The following is a 27499-nucleotide window of genomic DNA, read 5'->3' as shown; positions in this document are numbered from 1 at the left end:
TTTCCCCCTGCTAGCGGCCGAGCAATACGCCACCCCATTGATTTCAATGGGGAGCAGTGGTGGAGGAGCGGTAAACACACCGCTCCTTCACCGCTCCAAACAAGCTGCTGGCAGGACTTTTCCTGACATCCTGCCAGCACACCGCTGCAGTGTGAAAGCCCTCGGGCTTTCACACTACAGACAATGATGCAGCAGTTCTAGGGCTGATTTGCAGGGGCTATAGCGTTAGAAATAGCGCCTGCAAACGCCCTTGGTGTGAAAGGGGTCTTAAAGTCTGATTGTTGAAAATTTACTGCATGCAAGAAAAGATGGTTTGACTGCCTCAAAACCATCAACTTCAAAATCCAAAAAGTCTACTGGAAAACATTAAATCAAAAAATAATCATTTCAGAGTTGATCCAGCTTTTTTCTTTTTTTCTGCTGGTTTTCCGGCATGCTCCAGCAACAGATGGCAGTCATGAGACAGGCCTCTGTCAAACGAGGAGCTATACACATGGGCCGAAAGTCATCCGGTAGCTGCCAAACCGGCTGCTTTTGGGCCCATGTGTAGATAGCATTAGAAGAAGGCTCTTCCCCTGGTGACCTGGATTTGGCAGGTGTAGATAAGCCCGATTTGCTTACCGCAGATAGGCTTTAGGCTTGTATCCCATGGCCAGAGCTTTTTCTTCAGACATGATCAAGACAGCTGAGGCCCCATCCGTCTGAAAAGAAAAGCAAGGCAATTAAAACATCCATAATAAGAAATTAAAACCCTCACTGCACAGCATCTTTTCTTGTATGGACAAAAACAGGTGGACAACTTACCATCACACCAACATGAGCTTGCTGAACATCCTATTCTTATAAACTCAAACACATAGCCATGCCATCTCCTTAAACGCATGTTGAAGTGGAACTAAAGGCACAATACTTACAGTGCTTCCGGAAAGTATTCACAGCTCTCCACTTTTTCCACATTTTGTTATGTCACAGCCTTATTCCAAAACTGGTTGAATTAATTTTCCTCAAAATTTTACAAACAATACCCCATGACGACAATGTGAAAGACGTTGGAAATCTTTGCAAATTTTTTTTTCCCCTTTTTAATAAAAGGAAGAAAAAATAAATAAATAAAAATAAATATCACATATAAATAACTATACACAGCCTTTGCCATGACACTTAAAGTTGAGTTTAGATGCATCCTATTTCCACTGATCCTTGAGGTGTTCCTACAACTTAATTTGAGACCACCGGTGGTAAGTTCAGTTGATTGGACATGATTTGGAAAGGCACACACGTCTATATAAAAGGTCCCACAGTTAACAGTGCATGTCAGAGCACAAACCAAGACATGAAGTCCAAGGAATTGTCTGTAGACCTCAGAGACAGGATTATATGGAGGCACAGATCTGGGGAAGGGTACAGAAACATTTCTGCAACATTGAAGGACCCAATGAGCACAGTGGCCTCCATGAACTGTAAAAATGGAAGAAGTTTGGAATCACCAAACTGAACGATCAGGGGAGAAGGGCCTTAGTGAGGTGACCAAGAACCCAATGGTCACTCTGACAGAGCTCCAGCATTTCTCTGTGAAGAGAGGAGACTCTTCCAGAAGAACAACCATCTCTGCAGCACTCCACCAATAAGGCCTGTATGGTAGAGTGGCCAGACGAAAGCCACTCCTCAGTAAAAGGCACATGACAGCTAGCCTGGAATTTGTCAAAAAGGCACCTGAAGGACTCTCAGACCATGAGAAGCAAAAATCTCAGGTCTGATGAAACAAAGATTGAACTCTTTGGCCTGAATGGCAAGCGTCATGTCTGGAGGAAACCAGGCACCACTTATCACCTGGCCATTATCATCCCTACAGTGAAGAATGGTGGTGGCAGCATCATGGTGTGGGGGTGTTTTTCATTGGCAATAACTGGGAGACTAGTTCGGATCGAATGAAAGATGAATGCAGCAATGTTTAGAGACATCCGTGATGAAAACCTACTCCAGAGCTCTCTGGACCTCAGACTAGGGTGAAGGTTCATCTTACAAACAGGACAATGACCCTAAGCACAGAGCTAAGATAACAAAAGGAGTGGCTACAGGACAACTCTGAATGTTCTTGAGTGGCCCAGCCAGAGCCCAGACTTGAACCCGATTGAACATCTCTGGAGAGATGTGAAAATGGCTGTGCACCGACACTCCCCATCCAACCTGATGGAGCTTGAGGAGGTCCTGCAAAGAAGAATGGGAGAAACTGCCCAAAAATAGGTGTGCCAAGCTTGTAGCATCATACTCAAAAAGACTTGAGGCTGTAATGGGTGCCAAAGGGGCTTCAACAAAGTATTGAGCAAAGGCCGTGAATACTTATGTACATGGATTTTTTTTTATTTTTAATAAATTTGCAAAGATTTCAAACAAACTTCTTTCAAGTTGTTATTATGGGGTATTGTTTGTAGAATTTTGAGGAAAATAATAAAAAAATTTATCTGTTTTGGAATAAGGCTGTAACATAAGAAAAATGTGGAAAAAGTGAAGCGCTGTGAATACTTTCCAGTTGCACTGTACCTCTACTCCAATGTCCATGGAGGTGTCCCTTGCCAACATCTTCTCCCTGGCTCCTGGTGTTCAGGCATCTTAACTGGATTCTGCAGGATGACTGAACTCCTGTGCATGTGAAGGAGTCTGTCACCCTGGCACACATGGACCATTCCAGGCTTGTAAACACAACCCCCCCCCCAACTGCACAGGCAGCATTATTAGTTCTAACTATTCCATGTATTTGTATATGTTGCAGTTTTATTGTTAAACTGTACACCTGAACTTTGTACCACTCTGTGGAAAGAGTTACTGCAATAGAAAATTACAAAATTCATACTGCATTAAAGTGACCCCAACACATAGCAAAATACCTGTGTCAATAAACTGCAACAGAAGAGCAGCTCCCTTACCCATTCAAAACTTTTTCCTGGGCCATGACTTCCCTACCCAGGGCTCAGAATTAGCATAAAGTGGTTCCAAAGGCAAAAAGTTTTGTATCACAATACATTCTATGCATTAAGGTATAAAACCTTCTGTGTGCATTAACCCCCTGCGCCCCCCCCCCCATACTTAACTGAGCCCAATGTCGATCCAGCACTGTGCACAAGAGCAGCATTGCTTCTTTCTCTCGCCACACTGACTCTCAGAGGCAGCGGCAGGCGCTCTTGCTGTTGTCACTCACAGCCAGCGAGGAGAGCGGGGGCAGGGCCAAGTTTGCACCAGTCCCCCATAGCAAGCAGCATGCTATAGGGCAGTGATGGCGAACCTTGGCACCCCTGATGTTTTGAAACTACATTTCCCATGATACTCATGCACTCTGCAGTGTAGTGGAGCATCATGGGAAATGTAGTTCCAAAACATCTGGGGTGCCAAGGTTCGCCATCACTGCTATAGGGGCATTCACCACGTAATGGCGAGCCAGGAACGCTGGACCAGAGAAGATGAGGATCAGGATTGCTCTATGAAAAGTTATTGTACAGAGCAGACAAGTATAAGATGTCTCCCTTTACAATTACTATAACTTACACCAGCTTCCATCAGATACTAATAACACAGGTCTTCTGTTTCTTGCTAGACACTTTAAAAACTGGAACAAGCTCGACATCAAATTGTGGCAGTAATAAAAGTTCTAGAAGTGTTTACCAGGAAGGAGGAATTGGCGGCAGTCACTGTCCCAAATGGTTTCACAAAAGCTGGCTTCAGCTTTGCCATTTGTTCCATAGAGGAGGGCCGGATGCCATTGTCTTTTTCCACTGTATCTTTGCCTGCAAAGAGAGGAAGAAAAGTTCTGATTGGCGGTATTGAGTACTACAAACTATATAAAGCATGTCAAATAATTCAGTCCACGTGCGCACTCTCGCTCCTTTTTCTGCAACTCAGGGTATTAGGAATTTAAAAACAACAAGTTGTTCCAATCCTTTACATAATTTTGCAGCTGCAGGAAAAGGTTTCCTAACATACCTCTAGAATGCAATATTAACACATTTTTGAGGAGGGAGGAAGAAGGAAGAAGATTGATACCAAACAAGTCTAGGTTTAACCACTTCCATAACACGCAAATTCCAATACGTTTCTCCTACATGTAAAAATCAATTTTTTTTGCTAGAAAATTACTCAGAACCCCAGACACACACATATTATATATATATATATATATATATATATATATATATATATATATATATATTTTTTTTTTTTTAGCAGACCCTAGGACACCGAGCCGTGCTCTGTGTGTCAATGGATACACAGAGCAGGGCTTGGGAGCGAGCACGCATTAGTGCCCAATTAGAAGGAAGCTTGCTATGGGGGGCACCTAGAAGGAAATGGGGGGGGGGAGCTAGAAGCACTGGAGGGGGACCCCAGGAGAGGAGGCTCAAAACCATTGTACAAAGTAGGTAAGAATAAACCATTGCGCAAAGAAGGTAAAACATTTTGATGGGGGTTTTAGATGCTTGGGTGTAACTTCATAGTTCACACCTTTTTCTCTCTCAACTAAAACTCCCCCCCCAATCACATAGGGGACAAAAAGACCCCCATGTGATGCATTTTGTGGCCATATTTACTACATACATTGGGGGCAGGAAAAGGGTTAAACAGATCAGTCATTATGGAACGGATTGCAAACAAAATCTATAAGATTCAAAAGACAGCAGAAATCACCTGGCACTTTGTATGGGATGACGTCTGACAAATATCCAGCATCCTGGGCTTTCTTGGCCATAGAATGTGAGCGGAGGGCGTACTCGTCTTGTTCCACCCGAGACACGGCAAACGCTGCGGCCAGTCTGTCTGCAGAGTGCCCCATTGTCTCACTGGTAGAGAACTCTGCAACGGCTGGAAGCTGCATTAAAGAGAAGAGTTTCATTAAGAAAAAAATATATATATATATTTTAATTATCTCATTTAAAAAGCAACTCTGTCATGGGCTAAAAAGTTTCTAAACCACGGATATTGCTTACGGTAAGTTCAGTCACCTTTAGTACACAGCTTTAAATGTAAATTGACTTCTTTACAGAGCCCCTGGATCCTATGTCCAAGCTGTACACAGCCTCACGTCTCGCCATGTCGACACTAAAGTGCAAGTTCAGCTTTACAGAAAATCTGTACTGTGAACTTACACTGGACCCCCCCCCCCCTCCCCATCCCCCCAGTCCCACTTAACCAGAGCTCTGTGGTTCCCCACTTTCAGGTACTGGGACGCCGCTTCAACGGTCCAGAGATTTGAATTCCCTGCTACATAATCTCCTGTCCATACCTCTCAGCGTGTACAGACAAGTGGCATTCTAATTGGTCAGCACCATCACATGGACAGCGCTGACCAATCAGAATTTAGAACTTACCCTTTAAGCCATGACTCCTCTTACTTCTATGTTCCAACCCTTGTTATTAAAACAGACTCTCACTTTTCCCTTTCAGAGCTAAGTGACAGAGTTACTTGAAAAACCCAGATATCACGAGACAGAGCAGGTGCAAGATTCATGTTGGAGGTTGATGAATCGATGACGTGACAGCATTCAAGCCTGAGCAATGCATAATAGAAAAATCACCCCCAATACCTGAGGGCTGCCACAGAACAACAGGGCTTAGGATACAAGGGTCTATCAACACCACTACGCTGTAGTAAAAAGGCTTGTGTCCTCGTTTTTTTCCCCCCACATTTTGTAGTTAAGATAAGACCCCTTAGGAAGGGAACAAGACAATCTTTTCTTCAAGAAAACAATAACACCACAACACCTAGCCAGGGGCATGATACATACAATTTTTAGGAAAAGTCTCCTTACTTCCCATCCTGCAGTAGGAGAATGGTACACATAACTGAACTGGTCGTTATGGGCAATACAGACAATTCTTTTGTCCAAATGTAATTTTTTTTTTTTTTTAATTGGAGCTCAAGGTGTCCCATCCGCTTACCTCTGGGGCAAAGTAGTCGGGACGGATTCTGGATACCAGAGAAAGCTTCTGGCCTAGGGTCTTGGCTTTGTTAAGACTTAGCATGGCCTTCCTCATTTTCCTGCTATGACGAATAGGGACATCAGACATGAACTCCACGCCACCGGCTACCACCACATCGCACTGACCTGATGCAATCAATCCGACACCTGTGAATTAGGAGAAAAAGACTGAGCAGACATAAGAGGACCAATATTGTCTTGACACACACACACACACACACACACACACACACACACACACACACACACACCCCAATCACAAAGGCTAAAGGGGATTTCCACATGTAGTGATCATTAAATTTCTTGTCCCCAGCTTTGGTTTAACAACATGGTTGTCTGAGACACTCAGTGCACTTTCCAAGCAAATCTCACCATGCCTGCTCTGGACTTGGGAACGTTTGTCAAAGAGAGAGTAAGACTGCATGACATGATTGGATGATGAAAATCAGCAGTTTTACCACATTTTTTTAAAGCAATAATAATTTTATTGAAAAACAAATAAATCAGACACAGCACAGTTTGCAAGATCATATACATAAGTTTGTAACCCTTAGGCTCAGTTCACACAGGGGTGACTTGTCCAGGCGACTTCGCCGCCTGACAAGTCGCGCTCCGTTCTGTACTATGGAACCATTCTAATAGGAGCGACTCAAGTCGCTCCGACTTAGAAAAAAGGTTCCTGTACTACTTTTGGGGCGACTTCAGGCGACTTGCATTGACTTCTATACAGAAGTCGTTTTGCAAGTCGCCGCTGAAGTCGTTTGCAGGTCGCGTCTGTGAGTCGCACTGCAAGTCGTGCCGCCCCTGTGTGAACCAAGCCTTAGTACGTAGCATTAAATCACAAACACTGATTACAACCGCATACTATTTAGCTCAAAACACAAGACTAATCAAATAGTGGATTTCTGCTAAGGAGGACGATCCCGGGTGGGACACACGTTCTAGTGACTATCGTATCCCTTCTACAATAGTAGACTGTCCATAATTAGATCTGCCGGAGCTGGACCAGGAGCCTCCAGTCAAGTCCCCCAAATTGTATTAAATTTGTTCACACTACCCCTGTGCTGATAAGTGTAATTCTTCCAACCTGATAGTATCTCCCATTTGATTCAGCCATTCTTTCACTGTGAGGTTTTCCGTTGACCAACGTTTAAGAATTTCCTAGCCTGGAAATGGGCCCTAGCTACCACTAGTCTGGAGGCTTCCTCCTCAGGGGCATCTTCAATAATTACCAACAAGCATAGTTTAGGGTCTTCCTTGAGACGGACCTGAAATACTTGATTAATAGTGCCCGAGTTTTACCACATTTACTAAGGCTCTGGGGAAAAGGAGTGCAACTGCACCTGCAGAGTTGCACAGTCTATTTTCCTTTAGCAAATCAACCTGTGTGTGTCATGACGACTGGCAGAAGCTCAGTGAAGCACACCAGACAGCAGAAAAGCCTGGCAGGCTTTCTGAAATCTGGCATTACCTTGGTAACAAGGGGTTGGGGTGACGGTTGGACACCCCCTCCAGCTGCTTGTAAAAGCAATCAATTGGCTAGTTAGCTGCAAGGATTGCTTTTACAACAGAGCCAAATGCTGGCTCTATTAAAATAAAAAAAGAGAAAGAAAAGGCATCATCCTGGTATAAACCACTTTAAGTGTAGCGACGTAGCAATAAGTCATTAATCAGCAAGTGGTTAAGCTGGCCATACACAGATTTAAAACCAGCCAAATTTCAATCAGTGCGCGATTGTCCTTGCTTAACAGAAGTCAATCTTTTGTTTTGACTTCTGTCGAAAGGACATGCAAGAAAGCTTTTCTTGACCAGCAGATGCACTAGTCAATTAGTGTATTCTGACAGCAGGGTCCGCAGCTGACAGAATAGAGTGTTGCGGTGTGGAAGGGGAGAGAGGAATTGTGTGGATAGAGGAATCTTCTAACAGAATACAAACCTGTGGTCATGGCCTGGTTGGAGGAGATACATGCCATGGTGACGGTGTGAGCGGGAGTCTTATCAGAAAAACCGGCTCCAAGAGCAGCCTGGGCACAGAAAAACACAATATATAAAGTTTACAATTTACAATCTCAACAGCTAAACATAACATTGCATTTCATGTCCCCCCCCCTCCCCCCAATCTAGTTTTCATTGCCTGTTGATGGTGTAGCACTATCTTACACTTTTATAAACTAGAGAAAAACATTGTGGCTACGTGAAACAAAACGAAAGCACTTTGCTGATCTTTGTAAATAGGTCTCAGATGCCCACCTGTCAGCTCCACGATTAGAAAAGTAGCTACAGCACTCACTCTAACATGAACCATAAGTGATGTATATTCTACCAAGACATAATGACAAAACGCACTAAGAAAATAATATAAAAAAAAAAAAAAAAAAACAAAAAAAAAAAAAAAAAAAAAAAAAAAAAAAAAAAAAAAACACCCACCTCGCGGGCAACATTGCTAGTTTTCACTTCCTGGATGACGGTGCCATATACAATGTGGTCAACAGCCTCCCTAGGAATACCGGTCCGATTCAGCAAACCCCTGATTGAATGCAGAGAAGCAGAGGATAAGGTAGAGAAAAAACATGTGCTTTCAACTTCAACAGTCTCTATTTTGAGGAATGTGGCAGCTATTGATATTACAAAAAAATAAATAAATAGGATGGGCATTTCTACTTTAAAGCAACATTTCAGGGACACACACACAGAAAAACTATTTGTGACTTTAACCATTTGACCACTGGGCACTTAAACCCCCTTAATAACCAGACCAATTTTCAGCTTTCGGTGCTCTCACATTTTGAATGACAATTACTCAGTCATGCAACACTGTACCCATATGAAATTTTTGTCCTTTTTTTCACACAAATAGAGCTTTTTTTTGGTGGTATTTAATCACCGCTGGGTTTTTAATTTTTTGTGCTATAAGATAAAATAAAAAAAGACCGAAAATTCTGTAAAAAATAAAAAATGAATTTTTCTTCGTTTCTGTTATAAAATTTAGCAGATTAGTAATTTTTCTTCATAAATTTTTGCCAAAATTTATACTACTACATATCTTTGTTAAAAATAAGTACAAATTGGTGGATATTATTTGGTCTTTGTGAAAGTTATAGAGTCCACAAGCTATGGTGGCAATATCTGAAAATTGATCACATCTGAAGTACTGACGACCTATCTCATTTCTTGAGACCCTAACATGCCAGAAAAGTACAAATACCCCCCAAATGACCCCTTTTTGGAAAGAAGACATTCCAAGGTATTTATTAAGAGGCATGATGAGTTTTTTGAAGTTGTCATTTTTTCTCACAATTCTTTGCAAAATCAAGATTTTTTTATTTATTTTTTTTCACAAAATTGTCATATCAGTTTATTTCTCACACACAGCATATGCATACCACAAATTACACCCCAAAACACATTCTGCTATTACTCCCGAGTACGGCGATACCACATGTGTGAGACTTTTACACAGCGTGGTCACATACAGAGGCCCAACATGCAGGGAGCGTCATCAGGCGTTCTGGAGCACCCAGGACAGTTCTGACATTTCTCTCCTACATGTAAAAATCAACATTTATTTGCTAGAAAATTACAGAGAACCCCAAAACATTATATATGGTTTTTTTTAGCAAAGACCCTAGAGAATACAATGGTGGTCGTTGCAACTTTTTATCTCGCACGGTATTTGCGCAGCAATTTTTCAAACGCATTTTTTCAGTTTTGCGCTAAAAAATAAAAAAATAAAAAAAAGAAGTAAAGCTAGCCCAATTTGGCATAATGTGAAAGATGAAGTTACGCTGAGTAAATGGATACCCAACATGTCACTCTTCAAAATTGCACATGCTCGTGGAATGGAGCCAAACGTGGCTACTTAAAAATCCCCATAGGCGACGCATTAAATTTTTTTTTACTGGTTACATATTTTGAGTTGCAGAGGAGGTCTAGGGCTAGAATTATTGCGCTCGCTCTAACGTTCGCAGCGATACCTCACATGTGTGGTTTGAACACCGTTTTCATATGTGGGCGGGACTTACGTATGCGTTCGCTTCTGCATGCGAGCACTTGGGGACAGGGGCGCTTTAAAAAAAAAAAAAAAAAATTCTCTTTTAAATTGTTCATTTTACTTTATTTTAGTTTGACATTTTCTCCCCCAAAATTATTTTTTTGATCACCTTTATTCCAATTACAAGGAATGTAAACATCCCTTGTAATAGGAATATGGCATGACAGGTCCTCTTTACAGTGAGATGTGGGGTCAATAAGACCCCACATCTCACCTCTAAGCTGGGAAGCCTGAAATAAAAAAACAAAAAAAAAAAAAATAGATTATGGCTTTGATCGTATTAGCGAGTCGGTAGAAGCACCTGAGGGCGGGGGTGACGTCTATGGCTGGGTATTGCAGGGTATCACAGAGTATCTCCAAGTATGGCAGAGTACTGCAGAGTATTGGCGGGTACTGCAGAGTATTGGCGGGGTATTGAAGGGTTAATTTTGGTGAGCAGCGATGTGGGCACTGCAGATGCAGCCCACAGCGCTGCTGACACCGATCTCTTCCCCCTCCGCTGTACTTATCGGGAGGAACCGGTGTCATTTGACGGAGTGATCACGTGGTAAACGGCTGCGATGATCCTTGATGTACCGGGTCCTGTGGACCCGGCGGTCACGGATGCTCTCGAGTGCGCGCCCCAGGGGGCGCGCGAGAGCGGAATTCTGGGAGGACGTCATATGACGGCCTCCCAGAGTTAAAAAACCGCCCTGTAGCCATCAATCGGCTATGGGGCGGTTGTTAAGTGGTTAATATTTGTAAAGCTTGTAAATCTTCACACTGCAGAGCCAGAAAGATAACCCACAGTTCAGAAATGGCGGATTCATTAAAAAGAAAATAAAGGATTTCCCCATTCACACAACTGAGGTGAATTGAGAAATCTTCCCCACTACACTATTTTATTCTGCTGCTGATCAAATGAAAGTTTACCAACAGGCCAGTTCAACAGAAGTTGACCGTCAGATTGACTTCCGTCGAGCAGGAACGGTCATTGGGTTGGTTTCTGCTGAACTGCACGCAGTCCAATCGATCTATGGGCAGCTTAAGTCCTCATCCTCATTGTGCAATGAATGAGCATCATAAAGTATGTTCAAGGAGCAAAGAGCAGTAAGGCTGACCCAGGAAGCAGTGACACAAAAAGTATCAGAGTAATGTTATCAATAGAGATGTGTACATCAAATCCTTCAGGAGTATTTAAACCATGTATTTAGCTTTCCCGGTGTTCCACATTAAAGTGAAGCAGTTTCATTTAACCACTTGCTTACTGGGCACTTAAACCCCCTTCCTGCCCATGCCAATTTTCAGCACGGTTGCACTTTGAATGACAATTGCACAGTCATACAACACTGTACCCAAATGAAATCTATATAATTTTTTTCCACATAAATAGAGCTTTCTTTTGGTGGTATTTGATCTTCGCTTGTTTTTTTTTGGTAAAAAAAAAAAATGTTATATATATATATATATATTTTTTTTTTTTTTTTTTTTTTTCATATAAACTTTTGCAAAACAGGTAATTTTTCTCCTTCACCGTTGTGCGCTGATGAGACTACACTGATAGGTGGCAATGATGAGGCGGCATTGCTGCGCACTGATGAGGAGGCACTAATGGGGGCACTGGTAGGTGACACGGATTAGCAGCAAAGATCGGGATCAATGCCCCTGTAACAGAAGCCAATTACCGGCTTTATTCTTTCTCCTCACACCGATCATGAAAGGGGGAAAAAAAAAAAAAAACATTTTGGTAACCAGCTTCTGTTTTCTTCCTGATCAGCCGTCATTGGCTGACAGCTGATCACAAGGTAAAGAGCCCGCTGTGATTGGCCCTGTGATCAGCTGAGTATATCGTCACCCTCCCAGGACCGGAAGCATGCGCTGTAGCCATCATTTGGCTATAGCGCGGGTGGAAAGCGGTTAAAGGGTAACTCCACTTTCATGGGAAAAATAAAAAGAATTTAGTATATACAATTGTGACACAGTATTGAATGTTATTTAAAAAGTACCTTTCTTTTCAATCTGTGGCTCTGTCATTTTCTGTAAACTGCAATGGCTACCTGGAGGTGTTCTGTACACAGATAGTTTACAGAACTCCCCCCATATAAGTAATTTTCTGCTTGTGCGACTGGTCTACTGATTTTTTCAGCAGTCTGCACTAAGATACAAGCCAGACTTTCAGCAACTCAAGTTTCATTTTTGGCAAGATATTTCCAATAAGAAATGATGTTTAAAGGGACGCAGAACCTGCAACTTTCCTAATTAGAGCCCCGATTCTGCAGCAGCTGGTTGATAATTAAGAAGCCACTCCCATTATACTCATTCTGAACATGAGCATAGGGGAACATACAGGGATAACAATAACAAAAAGGTAGGAATCTGCAACAAATTTTTTTATAATCCTTGCAATCTACGTAGATCACCCAGAGGGGAATTTTTTTTCTCAACAAAAGTGGAGTTACACTTTAACTACTTGCCATCGGCAGGCCGTTATAGGACGTCCTCAGGTTTGTGGTGGTATATCTGAATGATGCCTGTAGCTACAGGCATCATTCAGATATCGGCATTTTCAGCCGGCGATTCCCTACGCCATAAGAATGATTATAGCGGATGTTCCGTCGGTTGATCGTTCTACCGACTCATCGATGCGATTGGAGAATGGGTCGGCCGGCCCCGGATGTTGAGCATAGAGATTTCCAGAGGACCAGATGGTCGCCGGAGTCTCTATGATCGTCGGAGGCTGGGCGCAATGTTATGTCATCACGCCCAGCCTCTGCATTAAAATTTTTTTTTTATTTTAGGCTTCCCAGCCTAGATGCGAGACGTGGGGTCTTATTGACCCCATATTCCACTGTAAAGAGGTCCTGTCATATTCCTACTACAAGGGATGTTTACATTCCTTGTAATAGGTTTAAAAGTGAATTTTTTTTTTTTTTTTTTTTAAAGTGTTAAAATAAAAAGGAAAATGGGGGGAAAAAAAAAAAAAAAAAAAAAAAGGATGATGTTTAAAGTGCTCCTGTCCTCATGTGCTCGCATGCAAAAGCAAACACATGCGCAAGTCCCGTCCACATAGGAAAACGGTGTTCAAACCACACGTGAGGTGTCACTGCAAATGTTAGAGCAAGAGCAATAATTCTAGCCCTAGACCTCCTTTTAATTCAAAACATGTAATCAGTAAAAAAAAAAAAAAAAATGTAAGCATCGCCTATGGGGATTTCCGAGTACCGAAGTTTGGCGCCATTCCACGAGCATGTGCAATTTTGAAGCGTGACATGTTAGGTATCTATTTACTCAGCGCAACTTAACAAAAAATAAAATAAAAATTGGGCTAACTTTACTGTTTATTTTTTTTTTTTAAAGCATGAAACTTTTTTTCCCCAAAAAATGTGTTTGAAAAATTGCTGCGCAAATACCGTTCAAGATAAAAAAAAAAGTTGCAATGACCGCCATTGTATTCTCTAGGGTCTTTGCTAAAAAAACATATATAATGTTTGGGGGTTCTATGACATTTTCTAAATGATGATTTTTACATGTAGGAGTGAAGTGTCAGAATTGGCCTGGATGGGAAGTGGTTAAAGAAAAAGCACATCAGAGCAGATAGTAAAAGTTAACTGCACGTAATCTTACATTAAAGCAGTAATGAAGAATAAAAAAATAAAAATAAAAAAAAAACCCCAGAAACAAACCCTGTAAGGTAAAGGCATAATGTGCTAGTAGGCATCGCCTACTAGCACATTATGAAAGACTTACCTTGAAACTAAGAACTCCAGCAGTGCACAGTCAGTGCCCACAGGGCTTCCATATTCACCCAGTCTCCCTTCCACGTTCGTGGTCTGCGGCTGCTTGAAGGCCGAGCTGTGATAATGTCACTCCCGCACATGCGTGTGGGAGTCACCATTTACGGCACAGGGCTGCGAAGGAACGGCACAGGTACGCCTTTGCTTCAGAGTGAATGCGCCGGTGACACCACCAGCTGATGCTACCTAAAATATATCTCCTAAATGGTGCAGGTTTAGGAGATCTTTATTTAACATTACATGTAAGCTCTCGCTTACCTGTAGGTGAAAATAAAAACTCACAGATAATACCATGTTAACCACAACACTTCTTCGGGAATGCCTGGGAAACATCTACACCTGACAATGCTTGAATACGCTGCAGTTTGGATCTATGGCTTGTCCTGTGCGCCCAAAACATTGTGTGGGAATTTCAGTGGCAAACAGAGAGGCTGTGAAGCTGGAGGGAGCAGGTCAGAGCTTCAGGCTGAAAACATGTTGATTTCAGAACACAGCTCAAAAAGTGCCTGGTCATTTTCCAGGAACACACAAGCAGTTTCTTGGAAAAGGTACATTCAGGTTCATTTCTTTCTCCTATTATAGAAAAACCACATCTTACCCACAGGATTACAAGACACTTACTGCAATGCTGTCCTGGCAAGGTCATGGGGCATCAGATCTGAAAACCTAAAAGAGACAAAAAACAAGGAGTCACCCTTTGTGCCCCATCTTGGTATGTAGGTTCGGGAAACAGAAGAGTCCATTCCCCAAGCTGTGCAACATAAAGTAAGCATGTACTTTGGCTATGCAGTAAGGAATGAATTACCTCAGAACAGAGAACAATAATCTGTCAAAGTTTGCTACACTATAATAAAATATTATATACTTGTAGAAGTGGGGAGGAAAAAAAAAAAAAAGGACTATACACACCTGAGAGGTCACTGAAGCCTAGGTGCCCGGCCAAATTTGTAAGCATCAGTATTATATATAATATATACACATACATACACACACACACACACACACACACACACACAATTTTTTTTTTACTTTACTAAATAAACTGTTTATAGTTACTAAAATAATTGCATTTCCATGCTCTGTGGCAGTCAAGATGTAGTGAATGCAGGGTCCTGGGTTTAGAAACACTTTATATATAACTCATTTACGAATTTTTTTATTTTTAATTTTTTTTACAAAATGACGAGTATTTCATTTGGTACACTTTTAATAATCTGGCACCGTCTTTTATAAGAGGCTTACAAAACAGAAGAAAATAAAATGGTTAAAAAAAAAAAAAAAACAAAAAAAAAAATCACCATTATTTTTTGTTTATACTGTTCTAAAATTGTAATTTTTTGAATGCTATATTTGTATCTAATGATTACAATAACAAACAGAGAAACACTGCCATCTGTAGGCAGCAGTGGCCTCTGGAAGCTTAAAATGAATTATTCTGCATTGAAGCCAACAGCTTGCCTGTGATCACGTCATAGTAATCGCATACATATATTATTCAGGATTTATATAGCGCCGACAGTTTGTGTAGCGCTTTACAACAGAAGGGCAGACAATACAATTACAATACAGGAAGAGTTAGAGGGCCCTGCTCGTTAGAGCTTACATGACTTGGAAAGGTCCCTGATTGTTAGTGAGTAGCAAAGCTGTCAGCAGTAGAGTAGTGTGACAGGTAGAGGTCTCGGCTGGTAGGTGTCAATAGGGCAATTGTTATTAATGTATCCTCAGTATAGGGTAACACACTCACAAATGTTAAAGAAGAACTGAAGGCACTTTCCTAACAGCCCAGGACCCTTGCTGGCACATGCAAAGGAGTCCATTATCCCAGCACACGGGTACCAAGCTGGTGATGCAAGCTGAACTACGCATTAGCAGCCCAATTTACATGTCAAAAAAAAAAAAAAAAAATAAAAAAAAAAAAGCTATGAGCAGGCAGGCATGTGTGGTTTATCACAGAAGAGACATTGGGGTTGATTTACGTAAAATGGAGAGTGCAAAATCTGGTGATGCGCTGCATAGAAACCAATCAGCATCAAGGTCTTTTTTCGTCAAAGCTTAGTTGAACAAGCTGATAGAAGCCGATTGGTTACCAAGCACAGCTGCCCCATGTTTTGCACTCCGGTGTTAGTAAATCAACCCCACTAGGTTGTTGGGTGAGCGCTGTTCCATCTTGGAAGAATGCCTGCCTCACACATGGCCAGAAGGAGATGCTGTGGTGTGTGCTGAGGTCACTGGGCCAGCAGGAATATTTAAAGAGAAAAGGTTTGTATAGGGGGTTTAAAAAAAAAAAAAATATATACTAAAGGAGGCCTTGGGGGGGGGGGGGGGGGGGATGGTCTCCAGATTTAGTAAATCAACCCCATTGCACATCTTCTGCGATAACAGCTTGCAGTCTGTTATAAAATGCCTGCAGTTCCACTTTAATACAAAGATTGTGGGAGGGAAAGGGGCCAATACGTGAAATAGAAATGTTCGGCAATCATTTTTCCCTGCTCCACAACAACAGAAGCAGAATTTGTTTAAATGAGCAAGACAAAAATTGAAGGTTTAAAAAGACTTACGTGGTGCCAGAGAGCAGGAACGGGGTACGGACGCCTTCAACCACAACAATATTCTTTACCCCTGGCTTTGCAAGTGTCTTCTTGGTTTTTGCCTGGACAGCTAGAATGAAAACGTGGAGATTTACTTGCACATACCAAACTACTGTCATTTATGTTAAAAAACAAATATCCGCTTTAATAGCCTTGACTTGTTAGAAATCTTTATAAGAAATAGATACAGGTGGGACTTTATATGAGCCGTGATCATCCGGTACGCAGGTCACCATCCCCGATAATTAAGACGAAAAAGGGGGGCAAAGAGGGGGCAACAGCGGGACTTTATATGAAACAAGACACTTAGGGTCAATTAAATCACTCAAACAAATTAAAATAATAATTTAGTCACAACACAGGAGGGAGGTAGTACAGTAAATAAATTAATAAGTCAATATGGGATAAGCAGAATTAAAAAGGTATGATAATAACATAACACAATAAAATGCATAATACAATAGCATTGTTACACATAATTAGTAATAAACCAATAGTACATTCCAAAGTGTGTATACTATAATAACCAATAAAATGAATTGATGATTTAGATAGATCAAACCCATAATAGAATCATGGTGACTGGGGCATAGCATCTTTGCCCCCCTTTTTTGTCTTGTTATAAATGTTAATAATACTATCGTTAGGTATACAGTGAACAGTTTTATCGATCAGCGAGTTCTAGGCATCTCATGACCCATCATTTGGTTTAAGGGGTAGGAATGGACAGGGTCAGTACCTTTGTCTTAGTATAATTATATAATGATCCATTCACACAGATTTGAGACCCACTATTGTAACACGGTTGTTAACACAAAACTTGTATCACTGGGAACCCTTGTTGTCTGTCAAAACTTGATTTCAATAAAAACCATTGGAAAGGAAAAACAAACATCCATTGGTTTCAGCCTCTATACTTCTGACAAAGGCATCACAGACCCCCTTGGGCAACTGGAGATGTTTGCCACATACATAGAAAACATTCCATCCAGACCGCAAAAGTATCAGTTTTGTGAATCATCATTTTTTCCTTTACTAACTGTGATAAAACCATTAGTAAGATGAAACTGGTCATTGATCTGTCACTAGTTCCTCATGTGTGCAAGTCGTGCTGCCTCAGTGTGAACTAGCTCTAAAGGGTTCCATTTGTATCTCTGGCATTAAAATAAGCTTTAAAAAAACCTGCCATAAAAACCTGGCATCAGTAGGCCAAGAAGAAATCCAATTAGCGGCATTACCTGGTGCCTGGAGGTGGGAGGAGCAGCTGATTGGCCTGATCACTGCAACAGAAAAAAAGGAGAGAAAGAAAACGTGATGAACAGATCTTTGCTATCAGTAACACGTTGGGTCAGTACACATGGTGGGATAGCTGTTCAGAAGATATCAAAATAAAGTAATGAATTGTGCAAAGGTCCAATATCAACACATAACGGCTTTAAGATTTGGGTCCCTGGCTTTTGCATACATAAAGCTGAAAAATCCATGCAAACAAAAAGCATTGATCTGAAGGCTACCAGAAGTACTTACAAGAACCACTTCAGGAGTGTTGATACAATCAGCACTTTTTAAGCCAGGTCAGATTTACTTAGCCGAATACATAACCACATTACTGCTTTTGTTTTTTTTTAGGTTTTTCCATTTATATACTCAGCTTTAAAGCAAACCTGCAACAGTTCATGTAGTGTTCCTTTTCTATGCACACTGCCCTGTGTACCTTACAATCCGAGGGATGCATTACAGTGAAAACAGATCAGTTCACTGTGCTGTCTGCCCTTTCTGATCTCCACCCCTCTTTTGGCCACAAAAATGTATAAAACAGCCAACAGAGGGATGGAAAGTAAGTATGAGCTCAGTTTACAACTCCATGTGCCCGATGCCTGCGCCCGCCAGGAAGCTGACACATTCGCAGCACTAATCACAGGTAGTGAGACATTTCCTGATCTGTACATCCGCGGACTGGGAAGTGTCTCACTACCAGTGATTAGTGCTGCGGAGTGTCAGCTTCCTGGCGGGCACATGGCGTTGCAAACCCACCTGAGTTCATCCTTAGTGGAAAGCACAGGAAGAAATGCAAGTTCTGATTACTTGCATTTTCTTTTTGTCTTGAATTTCCCCTGAAAAAATGTCAGTGCACTGCCTATGTCCAGGGACTGTGTCTCATAGTCACATATGTGCAGTGTGAAATCATTGAAAAGACACTGCTGCCTCAGATGGTTGCTCTCAGATTTGGAGAGGTCTCTGCTGTGCTGCTCACTGGGCTTATTGCTGGAGAGAAAGCTGTACCTGAGGACCTGCTGTGCAAGATCTCCATACTTCTGTTTCATTCAGTGGATCTGAGTTTCCTCCACTTCTGCTGCTTCTTGGCTTTTTAATAACTTCCCCTTCAGTCATCAGATCACAAGTCCTGCCTCTAAATACATGGCTGCCTCCACACAGAACACAATGCAGTAGTGGATTTGCCTTTCGTAAATAACCCCCAATGTAACATAAGGGAATAGCCACTGAGACTTGTCTGTTTCCATCTGCTTGCCCTTTTTGGACTCAGTTTGCACTGTTTAAGCTCTCTTTATGGCCAATGGGCATGCTGGCTAACTTAGTATTAGAGATCTTTGAATTGCCCATCCCTGTCTTGCGGTAAAAGGTTCCCAATCAGTGGCCCAGGAACATCCTAAGGCTCTCAGCTACCTTTGATATTGCTGCTATGAGCTTAAAATACAGGCACGCAGTGCCCGTTACTCTTTCTGAACCTCCACTGCATTATATATGAATAAGGAGAAGACCAATTCTGATAGCACACTGATTTCTCCTCCTATCAGCACCCCTTAAATATTGCTTACCAGGGTCATGACCCTAAGTGGCCTACCACACCACATTACAGGGGACTTTTCTAAACGGGATCACACAAACACACATATAGGTGCATCTCAAAAAAAAAAAAAAAAAAAAAAAATAAAAAGTTAACGATTTTGTTTTCCACCAGAACTTGGTACCTGCCCACACTGCCATAAGTACTTGATTTAATGATCATGGTAATCGCTGTGCTTGTTTGTCCAGCAAACTCGCCAGACCTAAACCCCATAGAGAATCTGTGGGGTATTGCCAAGAGGAAGATGAGAGACACTAGACCCAGCAATGCGGACAAGCTGAAGGCGGCTATCAAAGCAACCTGGCATTCCATTCCACCTCAGCAGTGCCAAAGGCCGATTGCCCCCATGCCACATTGATGCAGTAATTAATGCAAAAGGAGCCCTGATCAAGTATTAAGTGCATACTATACTGTACATGGACATACTTTTCACCAAGTCAACATTTCTGTATTAAAAATCCTTTTTTGGTCTTATGTAATATTCTAAATTTTCTGAGATACTGAATTTTGGGTTTTCACCAGCTATCAGCCATAATTATCAAAATTAAAAAGAAAGAAATGCTTGAATATATCACTCGTCAGTAATGAATTGAATTACTAAAATAAATGAACTTATTGATAGTATTCAAATTGTTTGAGATGCATACATATATATATAAAACGAAATTGTCTTAAAGCGGAGTTCCGGCCAAATTGTTTTTAAATGTATTTATTGATCCTAGCATAATTCATTATTAAATAATAAAAGTAATAAATAATGGATATTGCTAAGATATAATTTTAACACTCACAAGTTTGTCCCTCCAGGTGTGGCCGTGGCCATCATGATTGTGGGCATGTGAAGCCCAATCAATAACTCTTCCAGGATAAGCTTAGGAGAGGTGCATGATGGGTAACCAGCATGCACCTCTCAATCTAGCACATGCGTGATTCACCGGAGGCTGTAGTGCCGATTGTTTCTAAAGTTGCCATAACAGGCGATGATGGAGGAAGGTCCCGCCCCGTAGTTAATGTAACATTAATAAACACATCTCAGCGCTGTGGTTCGCCCTAAATCGTGCAATTTCAGGAAATAACGTGATTTTTGATCACAGTACTGCCCACAGACTTCGCACAGGTGAAGGAGGAAGTGACGAAGAGCTCCTTGGACCAGGAAGTGGCAGATTAAGAGTACTACATAGCAACAGGGTGATTCTCGCAAGTATAAAAAAACAAAACAAAACATTTTTATAGGTTTAGAGGAGTCAGATTATGAAAAATAAAAATAAAAATTTCCAGGGTGGAACACCGCTTTAACACAATACAGTACTACACTAACGATAAGACCAGAAATAGAAGTTGTAGTTTCATCCTTACCAAGCCTGCTTGCTGTGGGGAGGCATCGGGCACTTTGTTTTAACATGAAGGCCATCTTGGATTTTGCTACAACAAGAAGAAAAGCAGTCAGGCAAGAATTAGACAAGTTCCAAATTACTGTACACAATTATATACCTGCAGACAAGAATAACTATTTGCTGCTCTGTTATAGTAAATGTACGGCAAAGCTGAGCATTTCAAATTGAGATTGAACAGAAGATACCTTTATTAAAAATGTCAGAATGATCAGCAGATACAGAAAGGTGAATGTATGTATTCATTGACTTTACCTGTAAACATTGTATCTGGCCCCACTCTCCTGACTATTGCTCAATGAGACTGCCGATCCTATTAAAAGACGGACGGTGGGACATAAGATGCCGGGCCAGGCTAGACTTTTGTACATGGGGCAGCCATAGTCACACATTAAGTTTTGCTTTGTCTTTAGTTTGTGTTGCAGGAGGTCTCTGCTAGTATGAAAACAAGGTGATCTCAATGTGACTTCTTATGTATCTGGTCTTAGGTCTGCAGCTGTTGGGCAGAAGATACCAACTGCCAATGTCCATCATACAGACAAGCGCTAGAGGACCAGAAAATCTATATACCAAATACAATCATAAAATGTGGAATGTACCGTAGTAGAGAGTAAAATGTAATGGCTCTCACATTCTGTGTACACTTTTACTAGAACTCAACACGTGCCATGAAAAATACACTAGAAATTCCCTTTAATTTATAACCCGTCGTAAAAAATAAAAGGTACTTGTGCTGGAAGAGAGCATTCCCCTCGAGTCCATAGTAACTCTGGAGCAGTGGCAATATGCCTTACATACCTCAATTCTTGAGGCAAAAGAGATGACTACTGGAGAGGGTGAATTCCCCCCGGCCCCTCCCCCCAGCAGCAACTGCAGCAATAAACACCTGTCAGGGGTCCTAATACACTCCACACTTTTGTATATACTTTAAAGCAGGGGTCTCCAAACTTTCTAAACAAGGGGCCAGTTTATGGTCCTTCAGACTTAAAGAGGAAGTAAACCCTCCTATCGTTTTCAGCCAAGGAAGCTGCCATCTTGGCCTCTAAACTTTAACTGCCATGAAGCTGCACATGTGATCAGTTATGACACCAGCCATTGGATGGTTTCACAGTTTGGTTGAGAGCACAACCAATGTGACTGTTAACATTTCCGGCATGCCGGGAAAGTAACTGTTTTTTCAAACTGTTAGATTGATGGGTTTACTTCCGCTTTAAAGGGGGGCCGGACCATGGCCATTGGGAGTAGAAAATGTCCAGGTGTCCAGTGGGAGTAAACAATACTCCATCTTTGGCGTCAGTGGGAGGACTAGCGCCCCAACGTTGGTGTCAGTGGGAGGACTAGCGCCCCAACGTTGGTGTCAGTGGGAGGACTAATGCCCCAACGTTGGTGTCAGTGGGAGGACTAGCGCCCCAACGTTGGTGTCAGTGGGAGGACTAGCGCCCCAACGTTGGTGTCAGTGGGAGGACTAGCGCCCCAACGTTGGTGTCAGTGGGAGGACTAATGCCCCAACGTTGGTGTCAGTGGGAGGACTAATGCCCCAACGTTGGTGTCAGTGGGAGGACTAATGCCCCAACGTTGGTGTCAGTGGGAGGACTAATGCCCCAACGTTGGTGTCAGTGGGAGGACTAATGCCCCAACATTGGTGTCAGTGGGAGGACTAATGCCCCAACATTGGTGTCAGTGGGAGGACTAATGCCCCAACATTGGTGTCAGTGGGAGGACTAATGCCCCAACATTGGTGTCAGTGGGAGGACTAGCGCCCCAACGTTGGTGTCAGTGGGAGGACTAGCGCCCCAACGTTGGTGTCAGTGGGAGGACTAGCGCCCCAACGTTGGTGTCAGTGGGAGGACTAGCGCCCCAACGTTGGTGTCAGTGGGAGGACTAATGCCCCAACGTTGGTGTCAGTGGGAGGACTAATGCCCCAACGTTGGTGTCAGTGGGAGGACTAATGCCCCAACGTTGGTGTCAGTGGGAGGACTAATGCCCCAACGTTGGTGTCAGTGGGAGGACTAATGCCCCAACATTGGTGTCAGTGGGAGGACTAATGCCCCAACATTGGTGTCAGTGGGAGGACTAATGCCCCAACATTGGTGTCAGTGGGAGGACTAATGCCCCAACATTGGTGTCAGTGGGAGGACTAGCGCCCCAACGTTGGTGTCAGTGGGAGGACTAGCGCCCCAACGTTGGTGTCAGAGGGAGGACTAGCGCCCCAACGTTGGTGTCAGAGGGAGGACTAGCGCCCCAACGTTGGTGTCAGTGGGAGGACTAGCGCCCCAACGTTGGTGTCAGTGGGAGGACTAGCGCCCCAACGTTGGTGTCAGTGGGAGGACTAGCGCCCCAACGTTGGTGTCAGTGGGAGGACTAGCGCCCCAACGTTGGTGTCAGTGGGAGGACTAGCGCCCCAACGTTGGTGTCAGTGGGAGGACTAATGCCCCAACGTTGGTGTCAACGGAAAGAATTGTGCCCTTTTGACAGTGTCAGTTGGAGTAATAGTGCCCCATTGTTGGTGTCAGCAACAAGAATGATGACCCCATTGTTGGTGTCAGTGCATGGAATAGTGCTCCAAGGCCTTCAGCCTTAAGGGGGGGGGGCTGGAACATGGCCATTGGGAGTAGACAATGTCCAGGTGTCCAGCAGGAGTAAACAATACCCCATCTTTGGTGTCAGTGGGAGGACTAATGCCCCAACGTTTGTGTCAATGGAAAGAATTGTGCCCTTTTGATGATGTCAGTTGGAGGAATAGTGCCCCATTGTTGGTGTCAGCAACAAGAATGATGACCCCATTGTTGGCGTTGGTGGATGGTATAGCGCTCTAAGGGCTGGATGAAGGCAAGCAAAGGCGCCACATCTGACCCCAGGGCTGCATTTTGGAGAACCCTGCTTTAAAGTATACATAAACCCAACATTTCATATTCCTGATATGTGCCTGCCGTACCATGTATTTGTATGAAGAATTAAAAAAAAAATAATAATAACACGATTATCTTTGTATTGCTTTTTATGAGATATCCCTCCTGGTGTTCCTGCTAGCTCGTCTGCCTTCCTATTAGAGCACAAAGTGGTCAGTTCTCTAGAGCTCTACTGGGAACTCAGCCTGCTCTCTTCCAGTCAGACTTTTCCTGACCCCCCCCTATCCCCCCGCTGCACAGCCTTTTACTGGGAAGCTTACTGTCCTGCTGTTTCTCCTCCCCCAACTCTTATGCAACTGAGAATAGAGGCAATGTTATAACTTAATAAAAAAAAAAAAAAAAACATTATAAATCCCTTTATTTATTTTTTTTATCTATACACAAATGCTTCACCTTTCATTTCTATATTAAACTGAATGGGATGTTTTACAAGGTGATTGTTTACAATCACTTCAAAGCTTATATGAGATTTTGATGTAGTAGTTTCATCTACTTTTAGTAAAACGCAAGTATGCTTAAAGTGTTTGTTAACACCCCCCCAAAAAAAAAAAAAAAAAAAAAAAAAAAAAAAAAAAAAAACCCTGTTTCCTTAAAGCATGTTATACAGCACAGTACTTGTGCCGTGTCATTTGGTTCCCTTTAACACCTGAAATACCCGTCTGATCCTGCCAGTTTCTACCCTCCCCTCTCTGTACTGACACCGATCTATCAGGTCTCCTGAGCCCTGACACCGGAGTCATCCATGCCTCTGTCATTCGATGCCTGTTCTCCTGTGTCGGTTTCTCCCCTCCCCTCTCTAAGTGTCGGCTCACCTCTACCCCTCCTGCTTTTTTTTTCTCTAGTTCCCTCCAATATAGAACAATAAGCTCCGCAGTGCATCTGATTGATGAAAATATGCGGTATAATAGCTTACTTCGGCGCTGACGTGACTGTCCGCTGGTCTCCTATCCTCGGCTGACATCAGCGGGAGTTTCCCAGCGCCTCCCCCTATCACATGGGGAGCCGAGACCAGTGAGCAGTCAGCTACTCTGAAGTAAGCCATTATACAGCATATTTTTATAAAAGACATGCACTGCAGAGCTTAAATGTTATATATCAGAGGGAACTGTACAAGAAAAAATAAAAAAAGTTTTGCCTTAAACACTTTAATAGGTCCCCACCTATCCCTTGTTTGCTGCCTAAAATTATCCTTAGGCTCCATGCATTTTTTTGACCTTTTACTGCAAAAATGCTCAGGGTCCTAAAACACTAACAAAAAGTTATTACCAGCGCTCCATTTTTTTTTTTTTTTAGCTAAAAAAAAGCTGGTAAAAAATGCAGGGCTGACAGGTGGGTTAAGGTGAAAAAACGCAAAGGCTTACAACCTCTTTAAATCAAATCCACCCTGCCCTCTTGTATTGAATTGTTCTGTTGGTGTACTGCCTCACCTTTATATTGTAAAGCGCTGCACAAACTGTTGGTGCTAATTATTGCCTATAATTGATACATTCTGCTGGAGAGCTTTTTTTTTTTTTTTTTTTTTTTCAAAAGAACAGACTTGCTGGCTGGATAACTAGATGAAAATATGGGCGGCACAGTGGTGTAGTGGGTACCACTCTTGCCTAGACGAGAAAAAGGGTCTCTGGTTCGAATCCCAAGCACAACACTACCTGCCTGGAGTTTGTATGTTCTCCCCGTGCCGGTGTGGGTTTCCTCCGGGTACTCCGGTTTCCTCCCACACTCCAAAGACATGCTGGTAGGTTAATTGGCCCTAGTTTATGAATGTGAGTTAGGGACCTTAGACTCCTTGAGGGTAGGGACTGCTGTGAATGTGTACAATGTATATGAAAAGCGCTGTGTAAATTGATAGCGCTATACAAGTACCTTAAATAATCATAATAATAAAATAGAAAGAAAAAAATAAATATATAAGCCTCAAAAAGAAAAATGAATGCTACAATCACGTCACAAATTGGTAAGCTGCGATATAATAAAAGGTTTGATTTTGGGTTTAATGATGCTTTAATTGACTGATTTTATTGGCATCTGGAAGCAACTAAAGCAGGGAAGAAAAAAAAAAAAAAAAAAAAGAAGCGTGAATAGAACACAAATGCCTACGCTGTGTACAAAGAAGGATGAGACGCTGATTATAAAAGGTTTCACAGACAGTGTAATAAGAGGAGTTTCAGACCTATTTTTATTCCTCCCTGGAGGCGATACAGGCAGCCCTGAGCATATACATAATGTAAATGGAAAGCATGCTGCAAATCTGCTCTCCCACAGGAAGTCTTCTCTCCCCTCCTCCTCCCATCATTAAGATGCTGGTCACACACACTCCTCCAGGCGGTGACCTTTTACCTACATTTCCCTTCCGTCACCTTTCACCCAATTCCATCACAGCAGATTCCTCCCGCTGCACACGTCATATCAGGAACAATACCAAGTCACATGGGCCCTGAAGGTCAATCCTTCCACCAGGGGCCTGAGACCCACACGGATCACCATTACATAGGAGAGCCAGCCAGCAATGTCATGACAATGACCTCCTCAGCTCATACATACCGCCACACCAAACAGGCTTATGGCCCATCAAGGGTATTAAAGTATCGTCATCATGTGACAGATCTCTAGTAAAAAAAAAATCACAATTATAAAAGCAAATCTCATATGTTTGGATTAAATGGAAAGTCACATGATCAGACTAACACAGGTAGTAGAGATTTTATATATATATATATATATATATATATATATATTTTACACACACACACACACAATAAACCAGTACTGCTGGGTCCTTGAAGAGGGGGGGGAACCCCAAAAAGCTTGTCCTGAAAAAATTGGGGGGGGGGGGGGGGGGTAAAAGCCCAAATAGAGACATGGTCTGTCATATAATCCTGACAGACGTTCTAAACCTTTCACATACAGTGGAACCTTGGATTACGAGCATAATCTGTTCCAGGAGAATGCTTGTAATCCAAAACACTCGCATATCAAAGCAAGTTTCCCCATAGAAGTCAATAGAAAGGAAGACAATTCATTCTGCATTGACTTTGACTACATGCAATAACGCATGTGGCCAGAGGTGGGGGGCGCCAGAGAGCCTTGGAAATACTCGGGGACAGCTCGGCTGAACTCAGAAAGCCTCGGAAACACTCGGGAACGGAGTATTTCCGAGTCATTCCAAGTATTTCTCCAAACTGTTCCGAGTGTCTCCGGCGCCCCTGCACTTCTGGCCAAATGCGCTACTGCACTTAGCTTGAATTCTGCTTGTTTTGCGAGACAACACTCAGAATTTTTAAAAAGAAGTTGCTCGTCTTTCAAACAGCTTGTTAATTGCGTTACTTGTAAACCAAAGGTTCCACTGTATCTAAAAACAAAAAAAACAAAAAAAAAAAAAAAATAAAAAAAAAAAAAGAAGAACAGAAAGGTTTGGCTGCAGTTGAGCTTTACACCAAATCAGACATTGAAATTATGCAACTCCAATTGAAAAATTGCAGAACTTCAAAGCCGCGTGTCGGGGCACCTTGGCTGACATCTGTGTAACATCATGCACCGATGTCTATGCAAGTCGCACCTGAAATCACCACAAATGGTGCAGGAACTTCATTTTTCAAATCAGTGCAAAGTTGGCGTTGCAACGCTTTGAGCGGTTCCATTGCTGACAACAGGGTGCGACTTGTCATGCGATTTGGACCAATCGCATGACAAGTCGAACCGGTGTGAACAGGGGCTAAAGTGATTGCAAAAGAAAACATTTCTGTAAATTAAAACAACATGTTATATCTATTTGCTATTTTGCACAGAGCAGCCCCAATCCTTCTCTTCTCAGGTCCCCCCCACAAGTTCTCCTGGCTCCTACCCCCTTCTGAGGGCCGCCATAGCAAGCCACTTGTTATGGGGGCACTCATGCGGGCTCAGACCTGAGCGGGGCACTGTGTGTCCATTGACATACACTGTGTGACTCAGCCCCGCC

At 42.5% G+C, this 27499-nt stretch overlaps 1 protein-coding gene across 2 annotated transcripts in view; it reads right to left on the bottom strand.

Moving 5' to 3' along the window:
- Nucleotides 1–27499, bottom strand: part of HADHB (hydroxyacyl-CoA dehydrogenase trifunctional multienzyme complex subunit beta) — a 51772-nt gene that overhangs the window by 18940 nt on the left and 5333 nt on the right. The window contains exons 1-11 of one of the 2 annotated variants that reach the window (XM_077489144.1): nucleotides 20891–20915; nucleotides 20601–20666; nucleotides 17617–17658; nucleotides 16349–16448; nucleotides 14412–14456; nucleotides 8394–8493; nucleotides 7903–7990; nucleotides 5926–6113; nucleotides 4675–4855; nucleotides 3658–3779; nucleotides 622–701 (exon numbers count right to left, since the gene is read on the bottom strand). In XM_077489144.1, coding sequence (XP_077345270.1) covers nucleotides 622–701; nucleotides 3658–3779; nucleotides 4675–4855; nucleotides 5926–6113; nucleotides 7903–7990; nucleotides 8394–8493; nucleotides 14412–14456; nucleotides 16349–16448; nucleotides 17617–17658; nucleotides 20601–20666; nucleotides 20891–20900 — 1022 coding nt within the window. In that variant the 5' untranslated portion in view covers nucleotides 20901–20915. Of the gene's footprint in view, nucleotides 1–621; nucleotides 702–3657; nucleotides 3780–4674; nucleotides 4856–5925; nucleotides 6114–7902; nucleotides 7991–8393; nucleotides 8494–14411; nucleotides 14457–16348; nucleotides 16449–17616; nucleotides 17659–20600; nucleotides 20667–20890; nucleotides 20916–27499 lie in introns of those variants that run through there. The other variant, XM_077489145.1, reaches the window with a different exon arrangement.

This window comes from Lithobates pipiens, unplaced genomic scaffold, assembly GCF_037356315.1.
Source record: "Lithobates pipiens isolate NorthernLeopardFrog02 unplaced genomic scaffold, aLitPip1_a1.2 Scaffold_18, whole genome shotgun sequence".
NCBI lineage: Eukaryota > Metazoa > Chordata > Amphibia > Anura > Ranidae > Lithobates > Lithobates pipiens.
The sequence above is the reverse complement of the archived record's forward strand: the minus strand, read 5'-3'. Positions and strand labels throughout refer to the sequence as shown.